This window comes from Vulpes vulpes, chromosome 7 (assembly GCF_048418805.1).
Source record: "Vulpes vulpes isolate BD-2025 chromosome 7, VulVul3, whole genome shotgun sequence".
Lineage (NCBI taxonomy): Eukaryota > Metazoa > Chordata > Mammalia > Carnivora > Canidae > Vulpes > Vulpes vulpes.
This window is the reverse complement of record NC_132786.1, coordinates 105,995,552-106,022,858: the sequence shown is the minus strand read 5'-3', so window position 1 is coordinate 106,022,858 and position 27,307 is coordinate 105,995,552. Positions and strand designations below refer to the sequence as shown.

Genomic DNA, 27,307 nt, shown 5'->3' with positions numbered 1-27,307 from the left:
TTTTCTTCTTCTTCTTCTTTTTATTTTTTAAAGGAGGTTCCACACTCAGTGTGGAGTCTGGTGTGGGGCTTGAACTCACAACCCTGAGATCAAGACCCAAGCTGAGATCAAGAGTCAAGACACCCAACTGACTGAGCCACCCAGGTGTGGGGCAGGGGTGCTTTTTAGGTGAAATTTGAGAGGTGGGGCCAATTAGTGGAGGGTCTGGGAAAATGAGATGCAGCAATTCAGATGTTTTCCTATATTTTGCACAGAGTCAGATCTTGGTAGAAGTGCCATTTCCTATCTCTAAAAGAGAGAATGGTGAAAGGACCATGACATGGTGGCCTTTTGTCACTGTGTTTCTATTTTTGTTTTTTTATGGACAAAGCCAATTTCCTAGCACATGTTCAAGACAGTGGGTGGGGCATGCCCTTCCGGCCTGCCCTCTTCTTGATAGGATTCTGGAAAAAGGCCAGAAAGCAGTCCATCAGGTCTCCTGTGGGATTACCACACAGGAAGTGACCCAAACAGAAGCCCCTGTGCAGGTTTGATAACATGTCTTGGAAGCAGGGAGTGGGGGAGGAGCAGCTGACACCGCAGCGTTTACACCTCCACGTTGGCACCATCAAGCACAGCTGTCTAAAGTCTCAGGAACAGTCGGTTGGCCCTCATGTATTATAAGAAAACTTCCTAATCCAGAGTGGCCACAGGCAATTCAAGCAGAACAGAATGTAAGCACCTGGTGATTTTGGAATCAGACTTGTAAATACATCATCCATCACATTAACATGTGAGGGTTTGAGCAGAATGACAGGTCTTTCCTTATTCCTGTTGCCACTTGTCTGGGGACCGATAGATGTGGTTTATTAGGGCCACAACTACGCATCTTTTTGGCCTTCAACGGATATCTAATCAGAACTATGATTAGAACCATTACTGAACCATGGGAAAGCCTCTTGTTTATCACCATGTGGCATTTGTATGGCATCGTTCTGTTAGACACGACTTTTCATAAACACACTGAGAAGAGGCAGCCTAGGAATCAGGATTTCCAGTCTAATGATGCATGTGTCTAGAGAGACCTTGAACTTGAGGAGGGCACAAGGAGAAGAGTCCACCCACCTCTATTCTGGGCAAGGAAGAAAGACATGTGCTACCAGTGCATGTGAGCGTCAACCCTTGTTCTCTTCCAGGCTCTGTCCATACCAGCCATCGGGGAGACACTGGTGCAGTTCTCCTTTTCCAGGTGGGGTAACAGAGTGAATAAGTTGCATAAGATCCCACACACAAGTTGTAAATTTTGGCATTGGACTCCAGGGGCAACTTCTCGTGGCCAGAGTCGACGCTCGTATGTCACAGCAACAGGGAAAGCTCAGAACCACTTTTGACATCAACTGCATCCAACCTAGAGAAGAATGTAGATTCCTTCTTCTGAGGAAGGAGTGTTATGTCTTTGTCACATGACCCATATCCTCTGTCAGGGCAGTTGAGGGAGTCGGGCCAGAGCAAGCCATTCCACATTCTTGTCCAGGGTGGGAGGCGAGAAACCCCAGTGCAGTTGACCATGAACAGTGCTCATGGTGGATGAATCTGGAAGTGGTGGCCCAGTGGCAGAGTCGTGTAAGCAGGCTCCAACTTGGGTAAAACACCAGCAGGCCTGGGGCAAGGCAAGAGGGACAAGCACAGGGGACAGAGGGGCCTGGAGCACGGGCGCTGAGCGAGGGAGCAGGAACCAGCCACAGCCATGCAGGTGCCCTTGGGCTACTTTGCTAACCTCTGTGGCTCCTGGGGCCTGTCACTGGCCCTAGGTCTTCAAAAATAACTGAGCAACATCCATCGTCCTGATTGACCTTACAGTTTGTGACATCACCTGTCTGCTGAGCTGGTGAAAATGCTAACGACAGTGCTAAGTGGCAGGTGTATTTTTGTATATACTAAACTCATTTAATGCTCTGCTGTGGGTTCTCTGGGGCAAAGGGAACTTGGGCAAGCTGCCCGCCGTCACCGAGTAGTGAGTCAGTGAAGGAGCCAGCACTGGGACCCAGGCTGTCAGGTTCGCAAAGGTCTTCTAGCGAGCGTGAGATATTGCCAAAAAAATAAAAGGAAAAGCACTGTCCAGGTCACTGGATGATCACACTAAGATCTGGGCCTTCAAGAACGTGCCACCCCCCAGGGTGGAGGAGAAGCTAGGCCAAAAAGCATTGTGGGGAAGAGGAGGTGGTGCTAGGAGCAGGAAAAGCCATGTCTGCTTCTCACCCGAGCCTTTATTATCATGCCTGGAGCGTAAAAAGTCTACCTCACTTTTATAACACCTTTCAAACGATCTCTTTGACTGGGAAGTTCTCTCCCTTGCAGTTTCTCCCAATCGCTTTTGTCAAGGTTTGTCACATGCATAACGTTTCAGTGGATTTTAACGCGGCCCCGGTGATCACGAAGCCAGCCCGATGTGTGCAGTATGTAAAGCCCACATTACTGGTGCTTTCAGGAAGCTGCCCTGTTATGAAGCCAAATAGCCTTCTTAAAAATCAGAAGTACTCTCATAAAACTCGTTTTTCATGCGGCCCAGGCTGTAGTTTCCACATGGGACGAAGTGTGAAACTCAGCTTTTATGGGAGATCTCTGAGATTGGTGTGAACTCTCAGTGACTCTCGTGACATGATTCCCCAGAGGAGCAACTTATTTTCTGTTGCGGTGCATTTCCTTGTCATCTGCTATGTCTGGAAGGAGGATGTTACTCTGATGCAGGAGAAGCTGGCACTTGCTGGTGGACCCTCATTAATTCTCAGCTTGATGATTGTGGCATTTTTCTCATATCTGCCATCCAAAGGAACTTTCTCTCGGCACAGATTCACCCTGTCTGTAGGTGTGCACTCTAAACACAGCACGTTGTACTTCAGAGTTAGGGGGGAACACACCACAGCAATAGCCAGCTGTGGCAGGTGCCTCACTGCAGACGAGGCTGTGCTGGCGTCATGAGCAGATCCTCTGTCCACTCCCTTGCTTTTCAGAGTTTGAGTTTTTAAAAGCAGGGCATTCCCCCAGTGGAGGAGTCCACGGTGTGATAGTGACCCATCAGGGGTGCCCACGTCCTCACTGCACACCTCCAGGTTTGTTTTTTTTTTTTTTAAGATTTTGTTTATTCATGAGAGAGAGAGACAGAGACAGAGACAGAGACAGAGACACAGGCAGAGGGAGAAGCAGGCTCCATGCAGGGAGGCCGATGCAGGACTTGATCCCCCGTCCCCAGGATCACGCCCTGGGCCAAAGGCAGGCGCCAAACCGCTGAGCCACCCGGGCTGCCCTCACCTACAGGTCTCTTTTGTCCCTGGGTCTCCAGTGTGATGAATAAATTAACAACAACGACAAAAAAAGTTCAGCGAATGTAATCCCAAATTGACATTTTTTTTTCCCTGATAGTGTTAGAAATCAGTATCTTAATCCATCGTATTGGAAATGTAAACTGCATCAGACATTTTTGTCTGTGTATTTTCAGCAGATGACTATAGCCAGATGATCTCATGTTAGGCTCTGTCTATCCCTGGTCATTCCTTTCAAGTCTAGACAGTTTTTGATTACAGATTAAAATAATAATTCCAGCTAGTGCTAATAGAGTACTCACTCCTATGCCAGAAATGAATCCGATCGCCTTCTACATGCTAAATTGTCATGCTAAATGGTCTTCTCAGTAGCACTATGAGGTCAGCTCTGGTCCTATTGTGGTTTTACTGATGACAAAATGGAGGTAGAAAGAGGTGAAATCAGTGGTCGGAAGCCAGTAATAGCAGAACCAGAATCCTAATGCAGGCAGCCAGCTCTCAGGGCCCTGAATTACCTGCCTTCCCATACAGCCTCTGGAGAGGGTTCAGGAGTGTTGTGCTAATTGGGTTTAACCGAAGGATTAAGCTTGTCTGGGCCTCTCACAGGTTGTGGTCTCTGATGTTATCATCGTGGTTCTTTTCATTTGATCATATTCAAGTCGTACTGTGTTTTCAATAAGCATAATCATAAAGTACAAAATGGGTATATTACATACACCTACCGGTGTGCATTTGTGTCACGTAGCAAACGTCCATTGGATGCAGGGGCCTGTGCTGTGGGTTTCCCTCATCCCACAGGGATCAGCTGAGGCCTGCTCAGTGCTGGGGATGCTGCAAGGAATAAGGAGAACTTCTCTGGTGATGGCGATTTCCCAGTGAGCCCATTACGGTGATAGGGAAGATGGATCTGCCAGCTGCCCTTGGACAGACCTCTCCTTTCTGAGAGATCCAGTTCCTTTCAGCTCCAGTTCCTTCCTAGTTCTGGGTGGTTGTGATTCTCGGGGTCTGGCCCAAAGCATTGGCCCCAGAAGGCCTGCTCATCCCTCAAAGGCTTGGTGCTTCCTGGCTTCACTGCTAGATTTGAAACCCCGAGAACCCCTTCTGTTTGGCAACTTAATGGCAGACTGAGGAGAGTCCAGAGCACCATGCATGACCCTTCTTAACTCAGCACAAGATCTGTGAATGACTCGGGCCATTCTTTAGAACCAGATTCACCTAACCGGAAAATAAAGATTGTCCTTGAAAATACTCAAAAAGATCATGGTGGGACACAATCTTAAAGGGTACCTGAATCAGTGAAGAACTGTCCTCATACTTTCTATCCGTTGCATACACGTGTCACTTGCATATCTCACCTGTCACCCGTTGGCTCCCATCGACTTGCGCCCCTCCTGATGGTCCTGAGGTCAGTTTGCCAACATCCCACCTTCTCAAGTAGAGCATAGGGTCCTGCTAGCTGACATGAGACTTTGTTGATGGTTGCCAAAAATGACCTTTCTCTCTTTTAGCCCTTTTTACATCCTATTTAAATGTCGGTTAAAATTGTTTGATGATTTTCTCATCTGGATGAAATGGTTCTTGTAGTTAGAAGTTCTATAAACCAAGATGCTAATGGTCAAAATGGCCTCCAGGGTTTTACCATGACTCACAAGTGAGAACTATATTTTACACGGAGACACACACCTGAAACAAAAGTGTTTTTTTAAAGATTTTATTTATTTATTCATGAGAGACACACACACAGAGAGAGAGAGAGACAGAGACACAGGCAGAGGGAGAAGCAGGCTCCATGCAGTGAGCCTGATGTGGGACTCGATCCTGGGTCTCCAGGATCACACCTTGGGCTGAAGGCAGTGCTAAACCACTGGGCCACCAGGGCTGCCCTGAAACAAAAGGTTTATAAGCACATCTTACACTCTGACACTTTCTATTCCATTCCATCCTTATTTTTTTAAGTGCTCCACCAAATTGATGTTACGACCTGCTGATGGGTCACAGTCTGCGGTTTGGAAACACTACGACTCTGCACTGGAAGTAGGTCTCAAGAGCTGCCCTATTGCCTCTGGAAACTTAGGTTAAATGTCCATGAATACTGAGCAGCCACTAGAAGACTCAGGGAAAACAAGCCATTTTGTTCTCCCCCAAAGGTGAAAGAGTGGGGCTCCTAACTGCAGCCGAGAACTGGGAGGGGGCGGATGTTGCTGAAATCCGTGCTGTACTGAAGAGACGTTGTCATTTCTTTTTTCCTATGGTTGACACGTGGTGTTACGTTTATTTTAGGCGTACGAGACATCGTTTCTTATTGCTCATTTTTCCTGAAAAATAGCCAAGAGCTGGAGACAAGAAAGGAGATGGAATTTTTTTGGTTTTGTTTTTAGAAGCAGTTTCTTTCTCCTCCAACCCAGAGGAGGAGCTGGGAGATTGGGTACCCAGAGAAGTCTGCCCAGCAGGAGCTCTAAATTGGCAAGAGGACTCCGCCGGGGTGGGCTGGGGGTTAGTGTGGAATGATGAAAACGGAGCTAGGAACAAGCAGGTAACAGAAAAGTGTACAGAATGCTTCTCTGAGGTCTCAAAGTAAATAGAAGAAAAGTATCAAGAGGGGTAACAATGAAGGGTTAACGAAAAGGGGCCAGTTTCTCTACATGTTTCTTTCTTTTCATCTTTTTCTGAGAATGTGCCTATTCAGATGCACACTTGCTTGCTCTTGCTTCATGGAATTGCTTTAAAATCTGAATTTCCAATTTTTAGAAGATGCTGATTGCAACAGCCCTTGATCTTGACCTCAAATTAAGGCACAGGCCATGGAGGTAGAGCGACATCCTCCCCACTCCCCTGATGGAGGGTGAAGGAACCAGGGGGAGTCACCACCTGCTCTGTGCACACCTTAGCCCTCTCGATGCTGGCAGTCACACCGCAGTGGCCAGGTGGCAGGTAGGGCTGTGCCCTCCTGGTGGAGTCTATGCTCTGTTTACAATGCTGGCAGGTGTTTTAGCGGGAGAACAGCCTGAGCATTTCTCCAGGGCTCCCCTTTTTGTCAGCATGTACTGGTGGGAAGCGCAGCTGCCTGTAACCCTTTCCACTTTGTCAAAAAACACAGAGAGGCACCCCCTGGCTGGCTCAGTCGGTGGACCGTGTGACTCTTGATCTCAGGGTTGTAAGTTCAAGCCCCATGTTGGGTGCAGTGGTTACTTAAAAAATGAAATCTTAAAAAAAAAAAAACACAGAGGCAGGTGACAGGGACTTGGGTTTGTGCATCTCATTTGTCATTAAGCAGCAGAACCTGCATCTCAGATCCCTAATTACTTTGTATCTTCACTTCGCCCCCATGCTTGAATTTCTACCCCCAACACCCCCCTCCATCCCAAGTAGGGTAGTTGGCAGCATGTCTCGGGAAGCCTGATGTTGTTGCCCTTGCCTTTCATTTGTTTGTTCAGCAAATAGATCTAGAGTGCCTGCTGTGCCCCAGAGGCTTTTAAGGACTCCAGGCATTCAGGGGTGTGGTGCTTGCTTTCTAGTGAGGAAGAAGGGTAATGAGGACAAGAAGAAGATCATTTAGAAAGTTAGATGTGTTGTGAGAAAGGCACTGGGGGGTGGGGGGCAGGACATTGTGCCTGCAGAAGTAGTCAAGGTGATCAGGGCTGGCCTCTTGGGGGTGGTGACATTTGAGGGGAGCTTGGGATGAATGCAAGCAAGCAGCGCAGCATACTGGTTAGGAACGCAGCCTCCGTATCCAGGTGGCCAGGGTGGAACCCCTGCTCTGCCAAGGAAAAGCTTTGCAGCCTCAGACCAGGCACTCTGCCTCGCCGAGCCTCTCTTTGATATAAAACGTAGATAATCATAGTAGCAGCCTCTTAGCGTTGTTGCAAGGGTTTATGTGAGCTAATGCACCTGGGGAAGCCCTGTGTCAGCTGCCCTTATGACGATGAGGATGGTGAGGAGGAGAATGAAGTTGAGAAAGAGGAGAGGAGAACACATAGGCTCCGGAAATGTGCTGAGTGACTCCTAGGGCAACAAAACCGTGGTCATAGTTCACTGAGGCCCAGTGTCATGATGATGCAAACACTGAACACCGATGAGACCTAGTGTCGTGATGCGGTCCTACTAGAAGAAGGGGAAGTGCAGGAGCAGGCTTGGAAGTGTGTAAAAGACCAAAATTCGGGACGCCTGAGTGGCTCAGTGGTTGAGCGCCTGCCTTTGGCCCAGGACGTGATCCTGGAGTCCTGGGATCGACTCCCACATTGGGCTCCCTGCATGGAGCCTGCTTCTGCCTCTGCCTCTGTCTCTGCCTCTCTCTCTGTGTCTCTCATGAATAAATAAATAAAATCTTAAAAAATAAAAGGACCAAAATTCTTTTTTTTCCAAAGATTTTACCTTCTCTCTCTCTCTCTCTCTCTCTCTCTCTCTCTCTCTCTCTCTCTCTCTCTCTCTCTTTTTTTTTTTTTTTTATGATAGTCACAGAGAGAGAAAGAGAGAGGCAGAGACATAGGCAGAGGGAGAAGCAGGCTCCATGCACCGGGAGCCCGACGTGGGACTCGATCCCGGGTCTCCAGGATCGCACCCTGGGCCAAAGGCAGGCGCCGAACAGCTGCGCCACCCAGGGATCCCCTCTCTTTTTTTTTTTTTAAGATTTTATTTATTTATTCATGAGAGACACACAGAGAGAGAGAGGCAGAGACACAGGCAGAGGGAGAAGCAGGCTCCCCGTGGGGAGGCCGATGCATGACTCGATCCTGGGACTCTGGGATCACGTCTCAAGCCAAAGGCAGACGCTCAACCGCTGAGTCACCCAGGTGTCTCCAAGATTTTACCTCTTTAAGTAACCTCTACACCCAACATGGAGCTCCAACTCACCACCCCTAGATAAAGAGTCACACACGGTCTACCAGCTGGGCCAGCCAGGTGCCCTAAATACCAAAATTCTTATCTTGCATAGTCAGTAGGGATCCAAGACGGAACATCAAAAAGAAGCAGTAGAGTCCTGTTGTTTAGAAGCCAAGAGGTGAATCCCAGGTAAAGAGGTATAAGCGCAGGGAGCAGGGAGGAGGGCGGAGGGAGGATGAGACAGAGGACTCCTCTTTTTCACTGCCAGTCACGAAGAACTATCCGACTACTTACTGTGTACAGTGATAACTTTGATCAAAGAGAAGAAAATGTTAATTAAAAACTAATAGCAGAGAAAATAACCATAAAGTCTGGAGACCACCTCAAAGGGTTTCCAGCAGCCAAGTTGTAGTAATTTGAGCATCAAAGACTATGTTGATGACTGGTAATTAATTGGGACTATGAAATGAGTCCAAGATGGTACTGACCATGGAGAAGTTAATGTCAAGTGTGTCTGAAAGTAGCTGTAATAGAAGAACGGTGGAAATAACAGGATGTGTTTTTGTTTCTCTACATTTTGCTCTCTCGGGGTGCATTGGCAGTTGTGTTCTGTAAAGTGGAGGTTGGTTTATGAAACGCAGGTGTTGTTTTTCTCCACCTCCATTGGCAGATTGGCAGGGGGTTGTGAGTAAGCCCCAGAGTTGCAGGTAAAGTAGAACTGGGGCAGGCATAGGAGAGACCAGCCTGCAGCCTGTCACCAATGGTGGGAAGCGGGTGTGTGCGAAGGTGGTTTGCAAGATGGGGCAAGAGCCGTTTGCCCTGGGAGGGAATCCCTTATTCCCAGAAGATGCTATCTCCAGTGGCCCTAGTGATTATATTGAAGACGTCATATGGCAAGAAAGACACAGGCTTTAAAAATGCTGTCTGTGGGATCCCTGGGTGGCTCAGCAGTTTGGCGCCTGCCTTTGGCCCAGGGCGCGATCCTGGAGTCCCAGGATCGAGTCCCGCGTCAGGCTCCTGGCATGGAGCCTGCTTTTCCCTCTGCCTGTATCTCTGCCTCTCTGTCTCTGTCTATCGTGAATAAATAAATAAACATTTTTAAAATGCTGTCTGCTGAGCAAATGGAGCTTGAGTGAAGATGCCAGGTGTCTAGCCCAGGAAATGCATGCTCACCCTTGAACCTGACCGAGTGTCAGTTGGTCAGTAACTCAGAACCCCTGCCTTCCACTGGCCAAAATCAGCTTCTGGTTCTTTTAGGTCTTGCCTTGTAACCTCAGGAAGGTCAAAGCTAAGAATGAAAATCATGACAAAATAAATCTATAGGACCAACTTGTGTTCTAGGTTAAATGTAGGTTTTATAGTCATTGGGACTACGTATATGATTTGTCTGTTTTTAAGATATTTTAAACCTTAACTACTTAAATGGTGAAGTTGGCACAATGTTGAAATGTATAGAATTTGAGTTTGTGATTAACACTTAGATGGATATATTAGAGCATTATATTTTTAAAAATTGTATTTTGGGGGTGCTTAGCTGGCTCAGTTGGGAGTGCATGCAACTCTTGATCTTGGGGTCTTGAGTTTGAGCCTCATGTTGAGCATAGAGCTTACTTTAAAAAAATATATTTTTATTTATTTAATAGTATTTGAGTATTTAGAAACATTTGTTAAATAGACTTATAGGTATAAAATTTAGCACTAAAAAAACACAAATCTTTCTGAAGTTTTCTTATTTAAAAAAGAAGTCCTTCAGGTATTAAAGTTCCAAACAACTATGACATGGAGTAAGCTCACGATAAGGCATTGAGTTGCTCCTTGATGGGGGAAGCCATTGGAGAGTTTTAAGCAGGCACGCAATATAATTTATTATCTTTTTCTAAGACTGGGGGAGGTCAGGAGTACAAGCTGTGTAGTCTTGGGTCCCCTTGTACTACTAGAACCCGTGAAATATGTTCCCTCATTAACTGATTCAGCAAATGCACATCGTTGCCTCCTTCCGTACAAGCACAGCCCTGGGCACATAACCAAGGGCCTCCCAGTAAGTTAGAAAGTGTTGAGTCCTATAAGGAAAAGGGTGCTTCTGGCTTGGAGAGCCAGGACCATTTCCATGGTGAAGGAGCGGTGGGGGAGAATGACATTCTAGGAATGAGCTGAGGCCAGGAGCAAGGAGGTCAAGCATTGTCGAGGCTTGTCACATGGTCCCTCGGAGCCAGTAGCGTGTCTTCCATCAGAACCGTAACGTTGCCAATTCGTTTAGACCGTTGTCGCTGCAGCTCCTGTAAAGTGGGTCAGTACCAATTAAAGCTAATTTATAATGATAAATCTATAAGGCAGAGAGGCAACTGTTAGCTAATGTATTTGCCAGAATTTGACACCCCAGGAGAGTTTTAATTTGCTGTCACTGCAGTTACCACTTTTGCATGAATATTAATGATCTACATTATAGGAAAAATGTGGTGTATTGGGTTTCTGGAAGAGGTTGACTTTTTTTTTTTTTTTTTTAATCTACCTGTATGTCAGTGTTTTATGTTTGTGAATACAAGGAAGGAGAATACCAGAGGTGCTGAAATGGAGAGCAGGCCATGTGCCCGGGAGTGAAGGGGTGAGCACAGGGCAGGTGAGCAGAGGTTGGAGGGCAGTAGACAAGGTTTGAAGGGGCTCCAGGGGCGAGTGACAGTGAGCTGGCAGAGGCGCTCAGCGGGGCTCCCGGCCCGCGATGTGGGTCAGGGAGGGGTGCAGATCTGCACGTGCGTGTCCGTGCAGAGGCTCCAGGCCACCTTGTGTTTTCACGTGGTTCAGGGGACCAGCTCAGGTTTTTACTTCCTTTGCTCACAACCAGTAAGGTTTTCTCTGGCCATCCTCGGGATGTAATTGTCTTACCGTGCGACCCCGTGTGCTAGGTTGCGCTCGCTGCCCCGACTGAGACGCCGAGACGGGCTCCCGGGGCTGCCTGTCCGAGCTGCCGTCCCGCCCGCGACAGGCCCCACGTGGGGACCGTGTGGCTGTGGTCGGTGACAGTAGAACGCTCGACCTGAGGAAGAGCGGTGGCAGCCGGCGTCGATGTGAGGCGGTGCCCGGTGAAATTACGTCTTCGTAGAGAAGCTCTGACCTTGATGCACGTTATTTTAAAATTCACAATGGCTAAGGCAAAGCGGAGCCCTGATGAAACTACTCGCGTAGTTCTGCTTTGAAAGACTGGCTGTGCCCACCCGGGAGGGCAGGTCCTGCCACTTGGGTCCTGGGCGCTGCTTCCCACCTGCTCACATGTCCCCCCGCACAAGGCTGCGAGTGACCCTGCATGATGCATCCCTTTTAAGTCCTCTCTAGTATTTCCAGGGCTTGGTCTTGCATGTCACCTCTTTATCTCCCTCATATGGGGGATACTCACTTTGAAAACAAATCAGGGATCCCTGGATGGCTCAGCGGTTGAGCACCTGCCTTCAGCCCAGGGCCCGATCCTGGAGACCCGGGATCGAGTCCCGCATGGGGCTCCCTGCATGGAGCCTGCTTCCCCCTCTGCCGGTGTCTCTGCCTCTTTCTTTCTCTCTTTCTCCCGGTGTCTCTCATAAATAAGATGTTTAAAAAATAAAAATAAAAAAATGAAAACAAGTCAAAGGAGCACAGACTTTTGGGACCGAACTGCCAGGTCCCGGTGCAGTCTGCCTGTTTCTAGCTGGGGGACCTTCAGCACCTCCATCACTACCTGCAGCCCCCCTCTTCCCCGTGTTAGGTTGGGGAAACAAAGGTCGGTTATACGGAGAGTACCTCTCCCACCAGGCACACACGAGGCACCCCTACCCTAGATGGCAGAGGCAGCTCCCAACTCTTTCTGGTTCCAGAAGAGTGTGTGGAAAAACAAAACTTGCTCGTTATTTAGCCACATTTTTCATTAAAGATCCAAGTAAACGCAGAGAGGTTTAGATATCTGAGCAAGTGCCAGAATTTGGAGAGCAAAAGGCTTAAAAGGAGGCTAACCGAAAGCAGGCAGTGTTATTGTGTCATGAGTACATCCCTAAAATCTTCTCTCTTTTTTTTTTAAAGATATTATTTATTTATTCGTGAGAGACAGAGAGAGAGAGAGAGGCAGAGACACAGGCAGAGGGAGAAGCAGGCTCCATGCAGGGAGCCTGATGTGGGACTTGATCCGGGGACTCCAGGATCACGCCCTGGGCTGAAGGCGGCGCTAAACTGCTGGGCCACCCAGGCTGACCCCTAAAATCTTCCCTTGCTGCCCATTTGTGTGCCGAAATGAACAGGCCCTTGGGAGAGCTGGTGTTGGGACAGACGCTTAGAGCCATAGAGAGTGGCAGCCAGAGCATCAGCAAAAGCAATGACCATCTTAATGGAAAGGCTGCTGGGGCTGAACTCCCCCAGCATGCTCAGTGGCGCTGCCGGGCCTTTGGATCCTCTGTTCCTAGGGGCCTTTTGACAGGGTGTACTGTCTTGTATTTTTTTTAAATTTTTTAAAAGATTTTATTTATTTATTCATGAAAGAGAGACAGAGAGAGAGAGAGGCAGAGACACAGGCAGAGGGAGAAGCAGGCTCCATGCAGGGAGCCTGATGCAGGACTTGATCCCAGGTCTCCAGGATCACACCCTGAACCAAAGGCAGACGTGCAACCACTGAGCAAGCAACCCAGAAATCCTTTTTTTTTTTTTTTAAGATTTTATTTATTCATGAGAGGCAGAGACACAGGCAGAGGGAGAAGCAGGCTCCATGCAGGAGCCCGATGTGGGACTCGATCCCGAGTCTCCAGGATCAAGCCCTGGGCCGAAGGCGGCGCCAAACCTCTAAGCCACCAGGACTGCAGTGTACTGTCTTTTAAAAAGAGAATAGCGGGTTTGTGAAATATAGAAATCAGATCCAGGGACGCTTGGGGGGCTCGGTGGTTTAGCTCCTGAGATCAAGTCTCGCATTGGGCTCCCTGCAGGGAGCCTGCTTCTCCCTCTGCCTGTGTCACTGCCTCTGTGTGTCTCTCATGAATAAATAAATAAAATCTTTTGAGAAAGAAAGAAAAGGGAAAAAAAAAGAAACAAAGAAAAGAAAAGAACAGAAAAGAAAAGAAAAGAAAAAAGGAAATAGATGAAGCAGACGCAGCAAACGAACCAGGTTAGGGTTTACTTTCGTCCTCAGACAAGACAGGCTCAGATGTTTTTGTAACTACAGAAGCAACTTTAGTTTCGGGTTAGCTCTTCCTAGAGTTCAAAGATGTTAGAAAGCAGACGAAGAGCAGTTGTTTGCAGATGTTTTCCGCAGGACACCACAGGCCCCACCGGCGAGTTTTCCAGATGTTAGCACCAAGCGGGCGCTGGCACGTGCGCATGTGTGGCTTTGGGGAACCACGTGGCCTGTCTCCACCTGCCCTGGGCCCTCCGGCTGCAGAGTGAACGACAGCAGCTGAGGAGCAGGCCTGGCCTCGCAGCTGCTCTCGGCTCCGTTTGATGACAGGGAGGCCGGGAGGGGGGGGTACAGCTAAGATGAGCAACGGAGCTCCCCCACACGCTCTTCTGTTTGAAAAAAGTGAGCACCCTGAGAACAGTGGGTGAAATACGGAAACTGCTCTTGTGACATTTTTACTTGTTTATGACCAAATACTCCTTTAATGCTTACCATATGCCAGGCGCTGTTCTAAGTACATTGATTTTATTATTATTTTATTTTATTTATTTTTAAAGATTTTATTTATTCATTCATGAGAGACACACAGAGAGAGAGGCAGAGACACAGGCAGAGGGAGAAGCAGGCTCCATGCAGGGACCCCGACGTGGGACTCGATCCTGGGTCTCCAGGATCATACCCCGGCTGAAGGCGGCACCAAACTGCTGGGCCATCGGGGCTGCCCAGAGAACTCCGTATTCTTTACAACAACCTTAAGAGCTGGCTAGTACTGTTAGCCCATTTTACAGGTGAGGAGTCTAAAGATCAGAGAGGTGACATCACTTGCCTGGGGTCACACAGCTCGCTGGTGGCAGATCAGTGCACACTCTGCACGGGTCTCGGTATGAAGTCCCGCTTGTATTTCTTCTAGTGGAGATTCCCGTAGTTTTCAGGATTATTTTTGTTTTTGTTTGGGTTCACAGGAGGCCTTTCTAAAGATTCTACATATAAGACATACATGTGATGTTATTGCAAAAATGATGTTACAGTGTCTTCCATCTTTTGAGCACTTAACTGTGTGCGGATCTTCCCGTGCCAGACGTTCTCTAGACATTAATTCAAATCCTGAAAGTGCAAGGAAGAGATTTGTGCCCATTTCATAGACGAGAACGTGGATGACAGTAGCTGGTCACTCAGCTGACATGCCCAGCCAGGACATGAACCCGGGTCCACACACAGTTCTTTGTTATAGGACAGAATTAAGTATAAACAGGTCTTTCTTGATCCCCTACCCAAGGAGATGGTGAGCTTCACAAGCACCCAGGGCACCTCATAGTGCACCAGTGCCTGGGGTGGGGTGGGAGGGCCCAGGTAGCCAGGGACAGTGCCGTGTTGTGCCTGTCGTCCCCGAGCTGGTGTTCACTCCCATGGGCGTCCCAACTTGGATGAACTGCGTGGTCCCCCTACCTGCCCCCCCTTGGGACTGGGTGCCGCATGGTTTCCAGGCGACTATGTCCCCCGCACCAAGCCCTTAGGGTCCGGCTCCTTTTGATCCAGTGGAGTTTTGAAGTTTTATCTTCTGCTGGGCTTCATTAAGCCGTCAGTGGGTCTGAGGCACCGCCCCCCCCCCCCCCCCCCAGTTGTAAATGTTGCATGGTTCTTGGTATTCAGGTTAACAAATTAGCCCAATTAGATGGGTAAATTAGTCATTCTAACTTTCTGAAGTCCTGCTGGAGGAGCTTTGTGAAATAGCATTTATAGTTTTCTAACAAGCAATTTAAAGGACACCAGCATGTGGCATTTGTTTAAGAGTAAAATGTCCTAAACAATGCCCTACTTAAAAACAGATTTCGAAATTTGCTCACAGACCCAGAAACGTGGCAGGGTGCATGCGTCCCTGCGTTGTCTCGGACAGGCGTTTCCAAACTGGGTCTCTTCTTTCTGGGGGCTACAGCCAAGCACAAGAGAGTTGCTGAAACTCACATTTAATTCCACAACCTCCTTTTTTGCTGAGCTGCTTTTTCTCTGCACCACCCAAGAGTTTCTTCCAAACAGACTGCTCTGATTTCCATCCGAGTAGGTAGATGGTGAAGGAGCGGCAGCTGCAAGGAGGTTGAAAGGGGCCCCCTCGGGTGGCTGCTGGCCCTGGCGGCCGGAAGCAGGGCAGGGGGAAAGCAACATCCCTCAATAGCTCAGTGAAAGCGCATAAGCTCTTGGACCTCTCTGGACTCGGTTTCCTCGTGTTCAGGGAAGTGCCTGTCCTCCCCACCTCACAGGGCCACTGGAGGATTCCGTGAGGATGATGCATCGAAGGTGCCTAAAACACAAGAGGTCCTTGCCTTCCTTCTTTGCCCCTTTGAAGTGTTAGCTTCAGAAGCCGGCGTCCTTGTGCCTGGCTCAATTGGCTCTTCAAACAATCTTATTAATGCCTATTAAAATGAAACCCAATAAAAATGCCAATATTTGGTGTTGAAATAATTGATGTAGCAGAGACAGACCATGGAGCACCCAGGCAGGCCCCTGGTGCAATTTAGCCTCACACCTGGGGGATGAATTTCACAACTGTAATTGCTACCATATAATTCTTATTAATGTTGTGCCATAATTCCTATTTATTCCACGGGGCTTGTAAATGCATTAAGACTTGTCAACATATTATTTTACACTGTTTATGATCTGTAGAATTATGTCCTTCGGGGTTGTATTGTGCAAAAGCTCAAAATAAATGGCTTTGGGCCTCATTAAAAAAAAAGAGCAAAAAGCGGCTGCCTGTGGAAGTGGTTCTGCATCCCCACCGTCCTGAACAGAAGTCCATGAAGTAGATTTTTAACTCTGTTCTGAGCAGAGCTGGGAATACACGGGACTGGCCCTCCCCCCATGAGCAGTCCGCCCTCCCAGGGAATGCTGTGGACAGCGAGGGAACCCCAGAAGGGGTTCCTGGGACACCCCGGGTGTCCTCCCCTGGGGACAGAATGTGCTAGAGAATTCTTGGCTCTGCCACAAGCTGGAACCTTGCATGTTCTTTTTTTTTTTTTTTTTTTTTTTAAGATTTTATTTATTTATTCATGAGACAGAGAGAGAGAGAGAGGCAGAGACACAGGCAGAGGGAGAGGCAGAGGGAGAGGGAGAAGCAGGCTCCATGCAGGGAGCTGACGTGGGACTCGATCCTGGGTCTCCAGGATCATGTCCTGGGCTGAAGGCAGCGCTAAACCGCTGAGCCACTGGGGCTGCCCATCCTTGCATGTTCTTATGGTGAGTTTGGCTCCGAGCTTGAGGCGTTTCTGTCCTGCTCCGTAGCCTGGGGTAAGCCCCTGGGCGTCTCAGCTCAAGCCAGAAGGGAAAAGATTAGAAGTTCCAAGCGCAGAGGAACCTAGCCAGTGTAGACTGCAACCCCGTCCCACCGGTTTCCGCCTCTCCTGGGCCAGGAAGCGGGAAGGCGTGGGGACAGGCTCTGTGCTCCGGAGCGTGGGGCGCAGCCGCGCGGGCACCTGCTGGGCCGGGGTGCCTGTGTCCTCGGTCATTCCCGGCCCGGGCCTCAGAGCCCACCCAGCGCCTCCGCAGAGTCCGGGTCAAGGGCTGCTCAGCCGGCCTGCAGCCCCCGCGGTCGGGGAGCCCTTAGCCTGGTCTCAGGTGCGAGCGAAGGTCTCGGCCTCGGGACAGCCTGGCGGCCCCGGTGCCTGGGGCGCCCAGGGTCCGGCCACCGCCTTCCCCGTCCCGTGGGCGTGGGCGGCCGAGCGCCAGCAGGAGGGGCCGGGCCACAGGCCGAGCGCGCTGACCGTCCTTGCCTCCTTGGCCCTGCAGGCAGCGAGTACGACGAGGAGGAGGTGGATTACGAGGAGTCGGACAGCGATGAGTCCTGGACCACAGAGAGCGCCATCAGCTCCGAGGCCATCCTCAGCTCCATGTGCATGAACGGGGGCGAAGAGAAGCCCTTCGCCTGCCCGGTTCCTGGATGTAAAAAGAGATACAAGGTAAGGGCCCGAGCACCTGAGCCCTGGCCCCCGGGGGGGGGGAGCAGAGGGGGGGCCGGCCCGCGTCAGTAGCAGCTCCTGGCGTCTGCGGGGCGCCCGGCCTCGCGGACACACCTGCCCGGGGACGCGCGGGCTCCTGGCTTCGGGGTGCTTGCTGGGTTCCCCCTCGCTGCTCCGTGTGGGAGCAGAGGTCCAGAGGCGGGTTTTCTGGTGGGAGGATTGTGGGTTGTTTTTTTTTTTTTAATTATTCATGAGAGACACACACAGAGAGAGAGAGAGAGAGAGAGAGAGGCAGAGACACAGGCAGAGGGAGAAGCAGGCTCCGTGCAGGGAGCCCAACGCGGGACTCGATCCCGGGTCTCCAGGATCACGCCCTGGGCTGCAGGCGGCGCTAAACCGCTGAGCCACCCGGGCTGCCCAGAAAAGGGGCCTTTGCTCTTTTTCGGCACAGGACCCGCGCCCCGGAGAGCCTGACTGGTGTCAGCAGTGGCCAGGGACAAAGGGACAAACAGGGAGAAACACCATGACGTTCAGGGCTCGGTCCAGAGGGCACCCTAAAACCCAAACTCGCCGACGTCCCCCCGAAGTGGCCGTTAGCAGGCCCCCCACAAAGCCGCCTGTGAGCGGGGACAAGTCGCGGAGCCCCGCGCTACCTTGAGGACGTGCTGACCGGCCTGCAGCTCGGCACCTTGACTCCTGTTTGTAAAAAGGTGTAAAAGGTGTGTGAAGGCATAAGCACTTCTCACGTGGCTCCTAATTGTGTCCCTGAACACTAAACACACAACCCTACTTCAGTGATTTTTTTTTTAATTTTATTTTTTTGGTACCAGCAGCCGATAGAAGTGGCCGCGGCTCCGCCTGTAGAAAGTGGGCGCCGGTGTCCGCGTGGACGGTCGGGGGCGCTTTGCGTAAACCGCAGGCGCCGGCCGAGGCGAGCGAGCCCCACGGGCCGGGGCAGCCGTGACTCAGGTGCACGCGTAGGTTTTCTGGGTCGGAGGCGCGGGAGGCGGAGGGAAGGCCAGGGGGTGGTCCCCTCAGGAGCCCGGGAAGCACGGTGGCCGCGCTCCTTCCTCCCGGAGGCAGCCCTGGCACTGCAGCCCTTTCCTTCTGGTTTTTTTTTTTTTTTTTTGGTTCAAAGTGGAGAAAGCTTAGCCACCCCTGGTGCTTGGCATCTGCTGCCTTCTCGCAAGCGCCCAAACACTGCTTAGGGGGTGTCACGCACATCAACAGTGTTAAAAGGGGGACCAGACTGCGGCAACCCCAGAAAGGGCCGGGGGGAGCCCCAGCCTTTACTCTGGCTGGAGAGGGTGAGCGGCCCCCCCCTCCCGCCCCGGCCACCTGTTAGCCTGTCATCATCCTTCTGCTCTTACTGTCCTTGGGTTTCCAGCAGTTTCTCCTACAGTTGTCTACACCGGGGTCGATGGGACTTGAGTGCTCTCCCTGCCCCGAAGGCCGCAAGAGAACTGAGCGAGGCCTGGGCTGCGGTGCCACCACCCCACAAATGACATGGGTGGCAGGGGTGCTCTTGATTTCCACGAGGGGTTGTGAGTTTCCGTTCCTGGGCCGGCCCGCCACGCCGTGGCACGAGGGACGAGGACACGCGCGTGGCCTCCCCGCGGGACCCCTGTCGCAGGCGCTGGTGCCCGCCTGCGGCCACTGCGTCTTACCCACCGCGCAGCTGTCGGCCTGGCCGTCGGCTCAGGGAGGCTCTCGGGCCGCAGCGCGGTGGGGTCAGGCTGCCGAGCCCTTGGTCCCCCGCGCTCACTTCACACTGGTCGCCGCTTGCCCGCTGTTGGCCACGGACCCCGGACCAGCTCTCCTCACCATTTCTTGGCACTTGCAGAATGGAAGGATGAGGTGTCCGGCTTGCCAGGCTTCCTGAGCAGGGCAGGGCAGGGGGCCCCGGCAGGACAGCTGAGGTTCCATGTCGTTCCCCATATTAATCCCTTTACCTCGGATGCCTCTTCCCCCCACTCTCCCCATCAGTACCTCTCATTTGAGTCCCCCTCGTTTCTCAAGGCACAGCTCAGACGCCACCTCCTCTGGGAAGCCCTCACCAGTTCCCAGACTGATCCCCCCACCGCAGACCGATGCTCTGGCCCCCGACCTCTCCATAGCTCTGTTCTTACCACTGGAGAGCACGTACCACCTTGCACCAGGCGTCCGTACGGCTCCCAGACCCTTGCCCAGCCCCGGGCACGGGTGCTCAGCATGAAGGCACAGAGATGAAGGGACGGAGGCCAAACGTGTGGGGAAGAGGACAGTGTGGCCGCCAGCGGGCCACCGGAACCCCAAAGCAGTGGCAGGACTCCTTCTGTCGCCTTTGTCCCAGACGCCTTCCAGGCTGAGCAACCGATCCCGTCCACCTGGGTGCTCCTCACTTTTCTTGTGGTTTCAGTCAAGGGAGAGAGAGGACTCCCCAAGCCTGGAATTGGCAATGGCTTGAAAAGATGGGTTGAAGGTGCTTTGAGGTTTCTTTTCCTTTGATGGCGTTTAACATTAGAGTTGTCAGAACTAAAGGCATTTTGCTACTTTAAGAAACATAGAACATGTCCCCTAAAAAGTTTCTGTGAAAGGGTCCCTGGCACTACATGGAGAACACAGAGGGTTTCAGCGCCACGAAGGAAGCTTGGCCTCCGAGGTCTAGATGCACAGGCAGCAGGTGTGTTGCTCACGGTTTTCTGAGGCAGCTCAGCCCTTCTCCCCCCTCAGCGGATCTGAGCCTCCCTCCCTCTTCTAAGGGCCCCGTCGGAAGCCCTGGTAGACAGGCTTTCTGGGTTGTAACTTGGCAGCCAATAATCACAACTTAAAAAAAAAAAGTCCATATATTCCTTACTCCATGATTCTCCTAAAAATGTATCCCAAGCACATCACCAGGGATGCAAACACTGATACACAAGCGTGTCCATCACATTAGTTACAGTCAGCACAAATTTGGGAATTACTAAATTTCTAACAATATGGAAATGGAATAAATACTGCCATCAAAACGCTTCTTTCAAAAAAATACTTCATGGGGAGTCCAATTTCTTTTCTCTCGTGGGAAAATAAGGAAGGTACTTCAGATGTTACTGATTATACCTGTTTGGGTTTTTTTTAAAGATTTCATTGATTTATTCATGAAAGAGAGAGAGAGGCAGAGACACAGGCAGAGGGAGAAGCAGGCCCCATCCAGGGAGCCTGATGCGGGACTCGATCCCGGGACTCCAGGATCACGCCCCGGGCCAAAGGCGGCGCTAAACCGCTGAGCCACCGGGGCGGCCCAGTTCTGTCTTTATGTCCCTTTGTATTTTCTACATTTCGACAGCGGCCCGTGCTGGGCACAGATGGCGTTAAGAGGGGGCTGAGAGACGTGGTGCCCGCCTGACGCAGCCCGGATGTTGCAGGTGCGGCCGGGCCGGCGGGGTGGCGCCTGCACTTCACGCTGCTGCCAGCGGCTTTACTTTCCACGCTAACATTTCCACCCCTTCCAACCCCGCTCCTGTGTTTTAGTTTTTCATCAAACCCCGGGACTTCATCCCCTCCTTTAAGTAGGACATCAAGGCCTACAGGGAATTTAAAGGTAACGGGTTTTCTCTCAAGGGCACACGTCCACATCTTGTACCTCCTCGGTCTCAGTACTGACAGATCAAATGCCGTCCAGGACACCGTGGCCCCCCTTGGCGTCCGGACTTTGTGATTTATCTGGACTGGCATTTTGAGAGGCGCCTGGAAACTACTGGTTGTCTGCTGACCGGCTCCGTTCCCGGGTCAGGGCAGGGAGCTCCTGATGCTAGAAGCCGCATGGAAACGAGCCGCTGCCCTCCACCCACCCAGCCGGGCAGGCCCCTCCCTCCCTCCACCTCCTGCCCGGCCCCTTCCTCCGCACGCATCCCCGGGCCTGACCACTGGAGTCCATAGACCGTTTTCTCCAGCTGGAATGTCCCAATCCTTCCCAACTTGCAAGGTGGTTCAAAGACCACCCACTGGTTGTACCAAGTACCTAGCACATGAGGTACCTGGAATTCTGGGGGACATGTGGACTCTGGAACCAGGCATCCCAGGTCTGTCGTTTACCTGCTCGCTCACCTTCTGGAGCATCTGTTCATCTCAAACAGGAGCACGGGGTTGGCCAGGCATCCGGCACTCAGCCGAGCAGCTCTCGAGCCTGCCCTCCGTGACCCCCCTCCTCTTCCTTGCCCTTTCAAAGCTCCATTCTCCTTTACTCAGAGACCAGAGGATTTAAGCATCTGGTTTTCAAGTCACCTGCCTTTTTGGTGGTGTTACTCATATTTCTGAAAGACCAAACTTCCATCAGGATGTCCGCAGTGATCAATGTCAGCAAATCTTTTAAAAACCTCAGGTGTTAGTAGAAAGTAAAAATCCGCGGATCCCTGGGTGGCTCGGCGGTTTAGCACCTGCCTTTGGCCCAGGGTGCAATTCTGGAGTCCCGGGATCGAGTCCCGCGTCAGGCTCCCTGCATGAAGCCTGCTTCTCCCTCTGCCTGTGTCTCTGCCTCTCTCTCCCGTCTCTGTGTATGCTCATGAATAAATAAAATATTTCTTAAAAAAAGAAAGAATCCCCACCGCTATATGTGAATGAACAGACGGACAAACCCTGACTCTCAGAGGCGGACTAACATTTGCCCTGAGGGGAGGAGGGTGCCCCACTGACACTCGACAACATTTTAAATCACAGCAACAAAGACAGTTAATGCAGGTTTTTTTTAGCTTCTTCGGCCAACCCTGGACATGCCACAGTTTCTAAATGTGCACTTGGCTTACTGGTTTTCCCAGAGTAATAAAGTAAATGTATGGAGTGAGCTGTGTTTTCCTGACAGTCTCACAGCCAGACACACAACACGGTGTTTACACTGAAGCTGGGAACAGACCACAGAACCTGAAATCACCTCAACCTTGGGCTTGTCCTTCTGGTGAACTCCAGATCTGGTCACGTTGGATTGGCTCCTTGTGGCTTTAGCAATTTCTGGTTTCAGGTTTCCCCTCCCCTAATTTATGATAAAAGCTCAGCCCCGATGGAGTATTTAAGCCCTGTCCCTATTGGAGTTGCCATGCATTTTGGCTTGTTAGTCAAATGTTTTTATTTTGGGTTTTCCCCTATTTTCTGACAAGTTATAGGACTCTAGGGCATAGGAGTAGCTGGACATTTAGTGACCCATCTTTGCAACAAGTTCCTGTGAAAACAAGGATATGAAATGTTTGAATCACCCTTCATCTACAGAAAAGGACCCTACTAGGTGAAAATCTGTTGAGCTAATTTGGATATTAGTAAGCAGACAAATGCAAATTTCTAGTATTGTATCCAGGAGACTTCCTAATTTGTTATTTCCCAAGTTGATGGTGCTTCCTAATGGTCATAAGCCTTTATTTCAAGTAGCTTAAAACTGTTCCTATTTTTCATGGTTCTTCGGGTTGCCTGGCACCAGCTAGGTGCTTCCTGCCTGGGCATCCCATGCAGTTGCAGGAAGATGCCAGCTCAGGCTGGATACACGCTGGCTTTACTCAAACCCCTCAGCTGCTTCTGGGATGGCTGGAACAGCAGCAGGCTGGCAGGGGACCCATCATGGTAATGGGTCTGATTTTGCCACTGTCCCTGCTTTCCCTGTATCCCTTCACAGCAAATTCTCCCCAACATGCCTCTAGAACAAGAGTGAGGGGTTTCCTTGCCCTGCATGCAAGGACGGATGCAGGACAGACAGAAAGAAACACAGAAGAGCCAAGTTCAGGGTGGAAGGGGTATTTGTGTCCTTGTGCTTGGACTCAGTTGACAACCGTAGGTCCCACTCTGACCTGAACACAGCCAACTAGTTGCTATTTGGCCCCCTTGGGTTCAACTAAGTCAAATGGGATTCTCTACCAAAGGACTTTTAAAAGTACTAATGTGCATTAGGAATCTCTAAAAGGGAAACGTAAATAGAAATAACCACTTAACACACTTTAATGGAAACTGTTAATTCCAGAAGAGCGAACCATGTTTAACCAATTCACTCACAAATGCTTACTGAGCATCTGCTGTGGGCCAGGCAGTGGCAGATGCTGACACAAGAGCACTCGGTCCCTGTATCTGGGAGCTCAGTAAGAGCATCTTATGAATAAAGGTCAAGACCACTGTGATGGGGCAGCCCCGATGGTGCAGGGGTTTAGCCCGGGGTGCAATCCCTGCATTCTGAGCCTGCTTCTCCCTCTGCCTGTGCCTCCCTCTCTCTCTCTCTCTGTGTCTTTCATGAATAAATGAAATCTTAAAAAAACAAAACAAAAAAAAGACCATTGTGTTGGAATCCTTTAGCTGGTCTCAGGACTACGCTCAGTGAGACTAGATTCATGTAATACTTTTGGAAACAGCCCACTCCTCTGGTGATCAGTTCTTAACAATTTTGCTTCAAGCCCTTTTTCTCTTCCCTTACTCCCAAATCTGGCAAGAGCTGACTTGGGAATTGATACCTATGCTCTAATATGACCGCTATTTATTCTTTTCTCATCTCTCATCTCTTCCATCAGTTACTTCAGTGCCTATTTTCTCACCATTTAATTGGGATGAACAATAGTAAAATAAGTCTGTAGAGTGACTTTAGGCAGGAGTCTTACATAGAATATTCTAGTGCAGTAGCAAAACCAGTTACTAGAAAACCAAAAAGCATTTTGATATGTTTATGTATCACTTGGGATTTGTATGCCAATTTGAAGTTTGGAACTTTTATGTTGCTGACACCTCAATAACCTAAGAAAGATTTTTAATGTTTATTGTAAGTTTGGAATGCAGTACATAAACATGAGCCCCAGTCTTGCCCATGTTGCTTATTTAACACACGCAACTCTGCCAGCGCATGATTTAGGCAAGGAGCTCCCACGGTGAGACACACACTGGCTTAATGCAGAGTAGAAAATGGACAAAAATCCTAGGTAAGGTAGGTTATTCTCACAGCTGTCTGGAAACAAAATAATATAAGCTGTGTTTCTATATCAAGGATTTATTTATGTCTTGAATTCTATTGCCCAGTGTTTTCTATCTTTAAAAAGACCATTTTAAAAAAATAAATAAATAAATAAAATAAAAAGACCATTTTCTGGCCATCCCAAGGATATGATACTATAGTTGTTTATTGTTAACACTCTTTCAAGTAGAAAAGAAAATCCAGAGAGGAATCAAAGCTCTAGGCAGAGGAAACTCTGCTTCCTTATACAGTCTTAAATACATATTCTGCATAAAATTTAAGGAAGCCAGTACTTTCATTTTCGGAGTAACTGAGGCCTAGTTTGCAACCCAGTCTGCACAGCCTATGATTAGACTCCTTGAAACGGAGTTCACGCAATGCCTACTATGTACACACCTGCCATCCAAGAGATGTCCAATTTTAATCCAGACCCACACCAAGCAAACGTCCCCGGTCTGACATTTTGATTGCATCTAATAGGTGATATTTTGTCTTCTCCACAGAATGTGAATGGCATAAAGTACCACGCTAAGAATGGTCACAGAACACAGATTCGTGTCCGCAAACCATTCAAATGTCGTTGTGGTAAGAGTTACAAGACAGCTCAGGGCCTGCGGCACCACACAATCAATTTCCACCCCCCGGTGTCGGCTGAGATTATCAGGAAGATGCAGCAATAACATGCTGGTCATAACTGTGCCAAGAAATCCTCACCAGCAGTTGCTGATTTTGAAAACAGCCACCTTTTTTCAGGGGAAGCATTCAGCAACCCTTTAAAGAATTAAATGCATGCTTTAAATTTTTTCTGTAATTTTGGAATGATGTATCTTTGTAGAGTTAATGATTTTGTACATTTGCACATGTAATCATCATACCCATTTTCATTACTTTGATATAAGGTGCTAAACAAAAGAAGCTCTAGGTTCTTCAGCACATTTCCCCCAAAACAAAATAAAATTGAGGGCATGTTGCATATTATTTAGTTGTATTGCAGTGATATCAACGGGGGGAGGAGGGGCTGGCACTGAGATTTTTTTTTCCAAGATTGTAATGTGATTGAAATTTTTCAACACATCAACTCACTATGTTCAAAACCAAAATAATACCTTCATTATCAAACTGGTTACCATGCCTTACATAATGGAGTTAGTATTTGTGAGTAGAAAGACTTTAGGTAATGGAAATATAAATAAGAATGTTTAACATAATATGCTAAAAATATTTTCATATTTAAATAACATACATAAAAGGTGTGCTTTCTGTGTTTTATATTATCTTGCAAATCCTTTTGCCCCTTAAGAAGCTGAAAATCTTGCCATCTGACTTACCAATCATTTTTAGTGTTATAAATGGCATTTTTGTACAAAATAGTCTATTCAGTTCACTCGTTAACACACATTCATTGAGTGCCTGCTGGGTGCAAGGGATTCGGTTTATGCCTATTGATATTTCTGGACCAAGATAACAGTTTAGTGAAATACTTTTCCCTGAAATCTGTTAGGAAACACTTTGAAATACTTAAAGTGCAAATTTTGTGTGTGTGAAATTTAGTTCTATCTTCATCTTTAGGTGAAGTTTTAAAGCACTTTGTAGTTCTCTATTGCCAACAGATTTAATGTTTTATGTGTTGCCAATTCTTGCAACCACTGCCCTAACAAACCTGTGGGTTGCAAATAAGAATTAAAATTCCAAGCACGTTTCAAAGAGAACATTTTTGTTAAGACCCCCTTATTGCCTCTTCTTCATGCTCATTGTGTTTTTAGACTTTTTTTTTAAAGGCACTTTTTCCATCACATCGTAGAGGTCTCTATTCCCATTGGCAATGTCTGTTTAGCTTTATAACACATTTTGCTGAAATACGAAATTGAGCCTTATTGACAATTAAGTGCTTCTTGCAGCAGGTGGTCAAAGAGTGACTAGTATGACCCGTTAGAGTGACCTACGTCTGGACCATTCCTGAAGTTTTTCTCACCAACAATACCATCATGCCTTGAGTGTTCTTTTCTCCCAAGTGCTTTTCCTTAAACATACAAGAGTTTACCAATTGCCTCATTATGCAATAAAAATTGCTCTGAGATGGCTAACTGCCCACAAAACTGGTGAAAAGCAAACATGAAGTGCTTACAACATAACTTTCTTCCCATGTTCCCATTTGATGAAAGTCTTAGAGCTGGGAAGCAGGTGTCCCTCCTCAAATTTTCAGACAGTTCGAAAGGATGATAGCCCTGCTGGCCAGATGGGTAAGCTTCTATATTCTTCAGTTGTGAATCCCTCATAATGAGAGATTTTAAAGTAAAGTATTTATAAAGACACTGCCCTCTAAAAATTTCCTAGATCTCTGAAGAGTGGTCTTGGTCCTGAATATACAGTGTTCTGTGTTTAAAAGGGTGATCCAGACATGAGAAGCAACTAGTTGGTGCATAAGAAGGCCCTACCTGGATATTTCATATCTACCTACAATTGACCAAAATTTTTTAGGCCAGCAGTTATTATTTAGCTTTGCTCCTTCTAGTGCAAGAAACTGTAGGCTGGATCAGTAGTTCAACAGCTAAACAGTCATTAAATAGTCATTGTGCATGTTAAATTTCTTTCAACTATAAAACAAATTCAATTTCTATTTACTTATTCATTGTGACAGTATTACTAAACAGGTAAGGATGGGAATATTTTGTTATACCGTGTATAGTGAATGTATTGTACTGTGTCTGTGAAAATTGTGCTTTAAATTATATTTTCATATGTTTTGTTGGGGACAGAGCACATTAAGTTTGAAAGCAACAGAGGTTTGTTTTAGAACTGAAGGCAACTTAATCAAAATTGCTGTCAAGAAAAGCTGCTTATAAATGTAAATGAAATCACATTTAAAATAAACTGCCTCTGACCCAAAATAAACATGGCTCTTTATTTTTATTAGTGTCCATTACCACTCTAATATTGGAAGGGTACTTTTAGGTTGGCATGCCCCATAATTAACTGATGCAACATGAAAATGCTACCACTGAACATATTTTACCTGCCATCTCCCAGGAAGGGAAGACATGGAGTCTTCAATACTACTGCTTTCCAGTCCACCATATCTTGTTTTTGCCCTTCACTCAAAATTTTTAAAGGATTCCAGCAATACAAATTCTGCTTTCAGAAATAAACACAAGCAACATGTGTATGCAGTTCACACACAGCACACCAT

At 48.7% G+C, this 27,307-nt stretch overlaps 1 protein-coding gene across 1 annotated transcript in view; it reads left to right on the top strand.

Annotated features, from left to right (window-relative positions):
* The window catches only part of JAZF1 (JAZF zinc finger 1), a 339,605-nt gene extending 312,593 nt beyond the window's left edge, over window positions 1-27,012 (top strand). The window contains exons 4-5 of the mRNA XM_025993096.2: window positions 17,020-17,189; window positions 24,624-27,012. Coding sequence (XP_025848881.1) covers window positions 17,020-17,189; window positions 24,624-24,800 — 347 coding nt within the window. The 3' untranslated portion in view covers window positions 24,801-27,012. The remainder of the gene's footprint in view (window positions 1-17,019; window positions 17,190-24,623) is intronic.
* The last annotated feature ends 295 nt before the right edge of the window (window positions 27,013-27,307 follow it).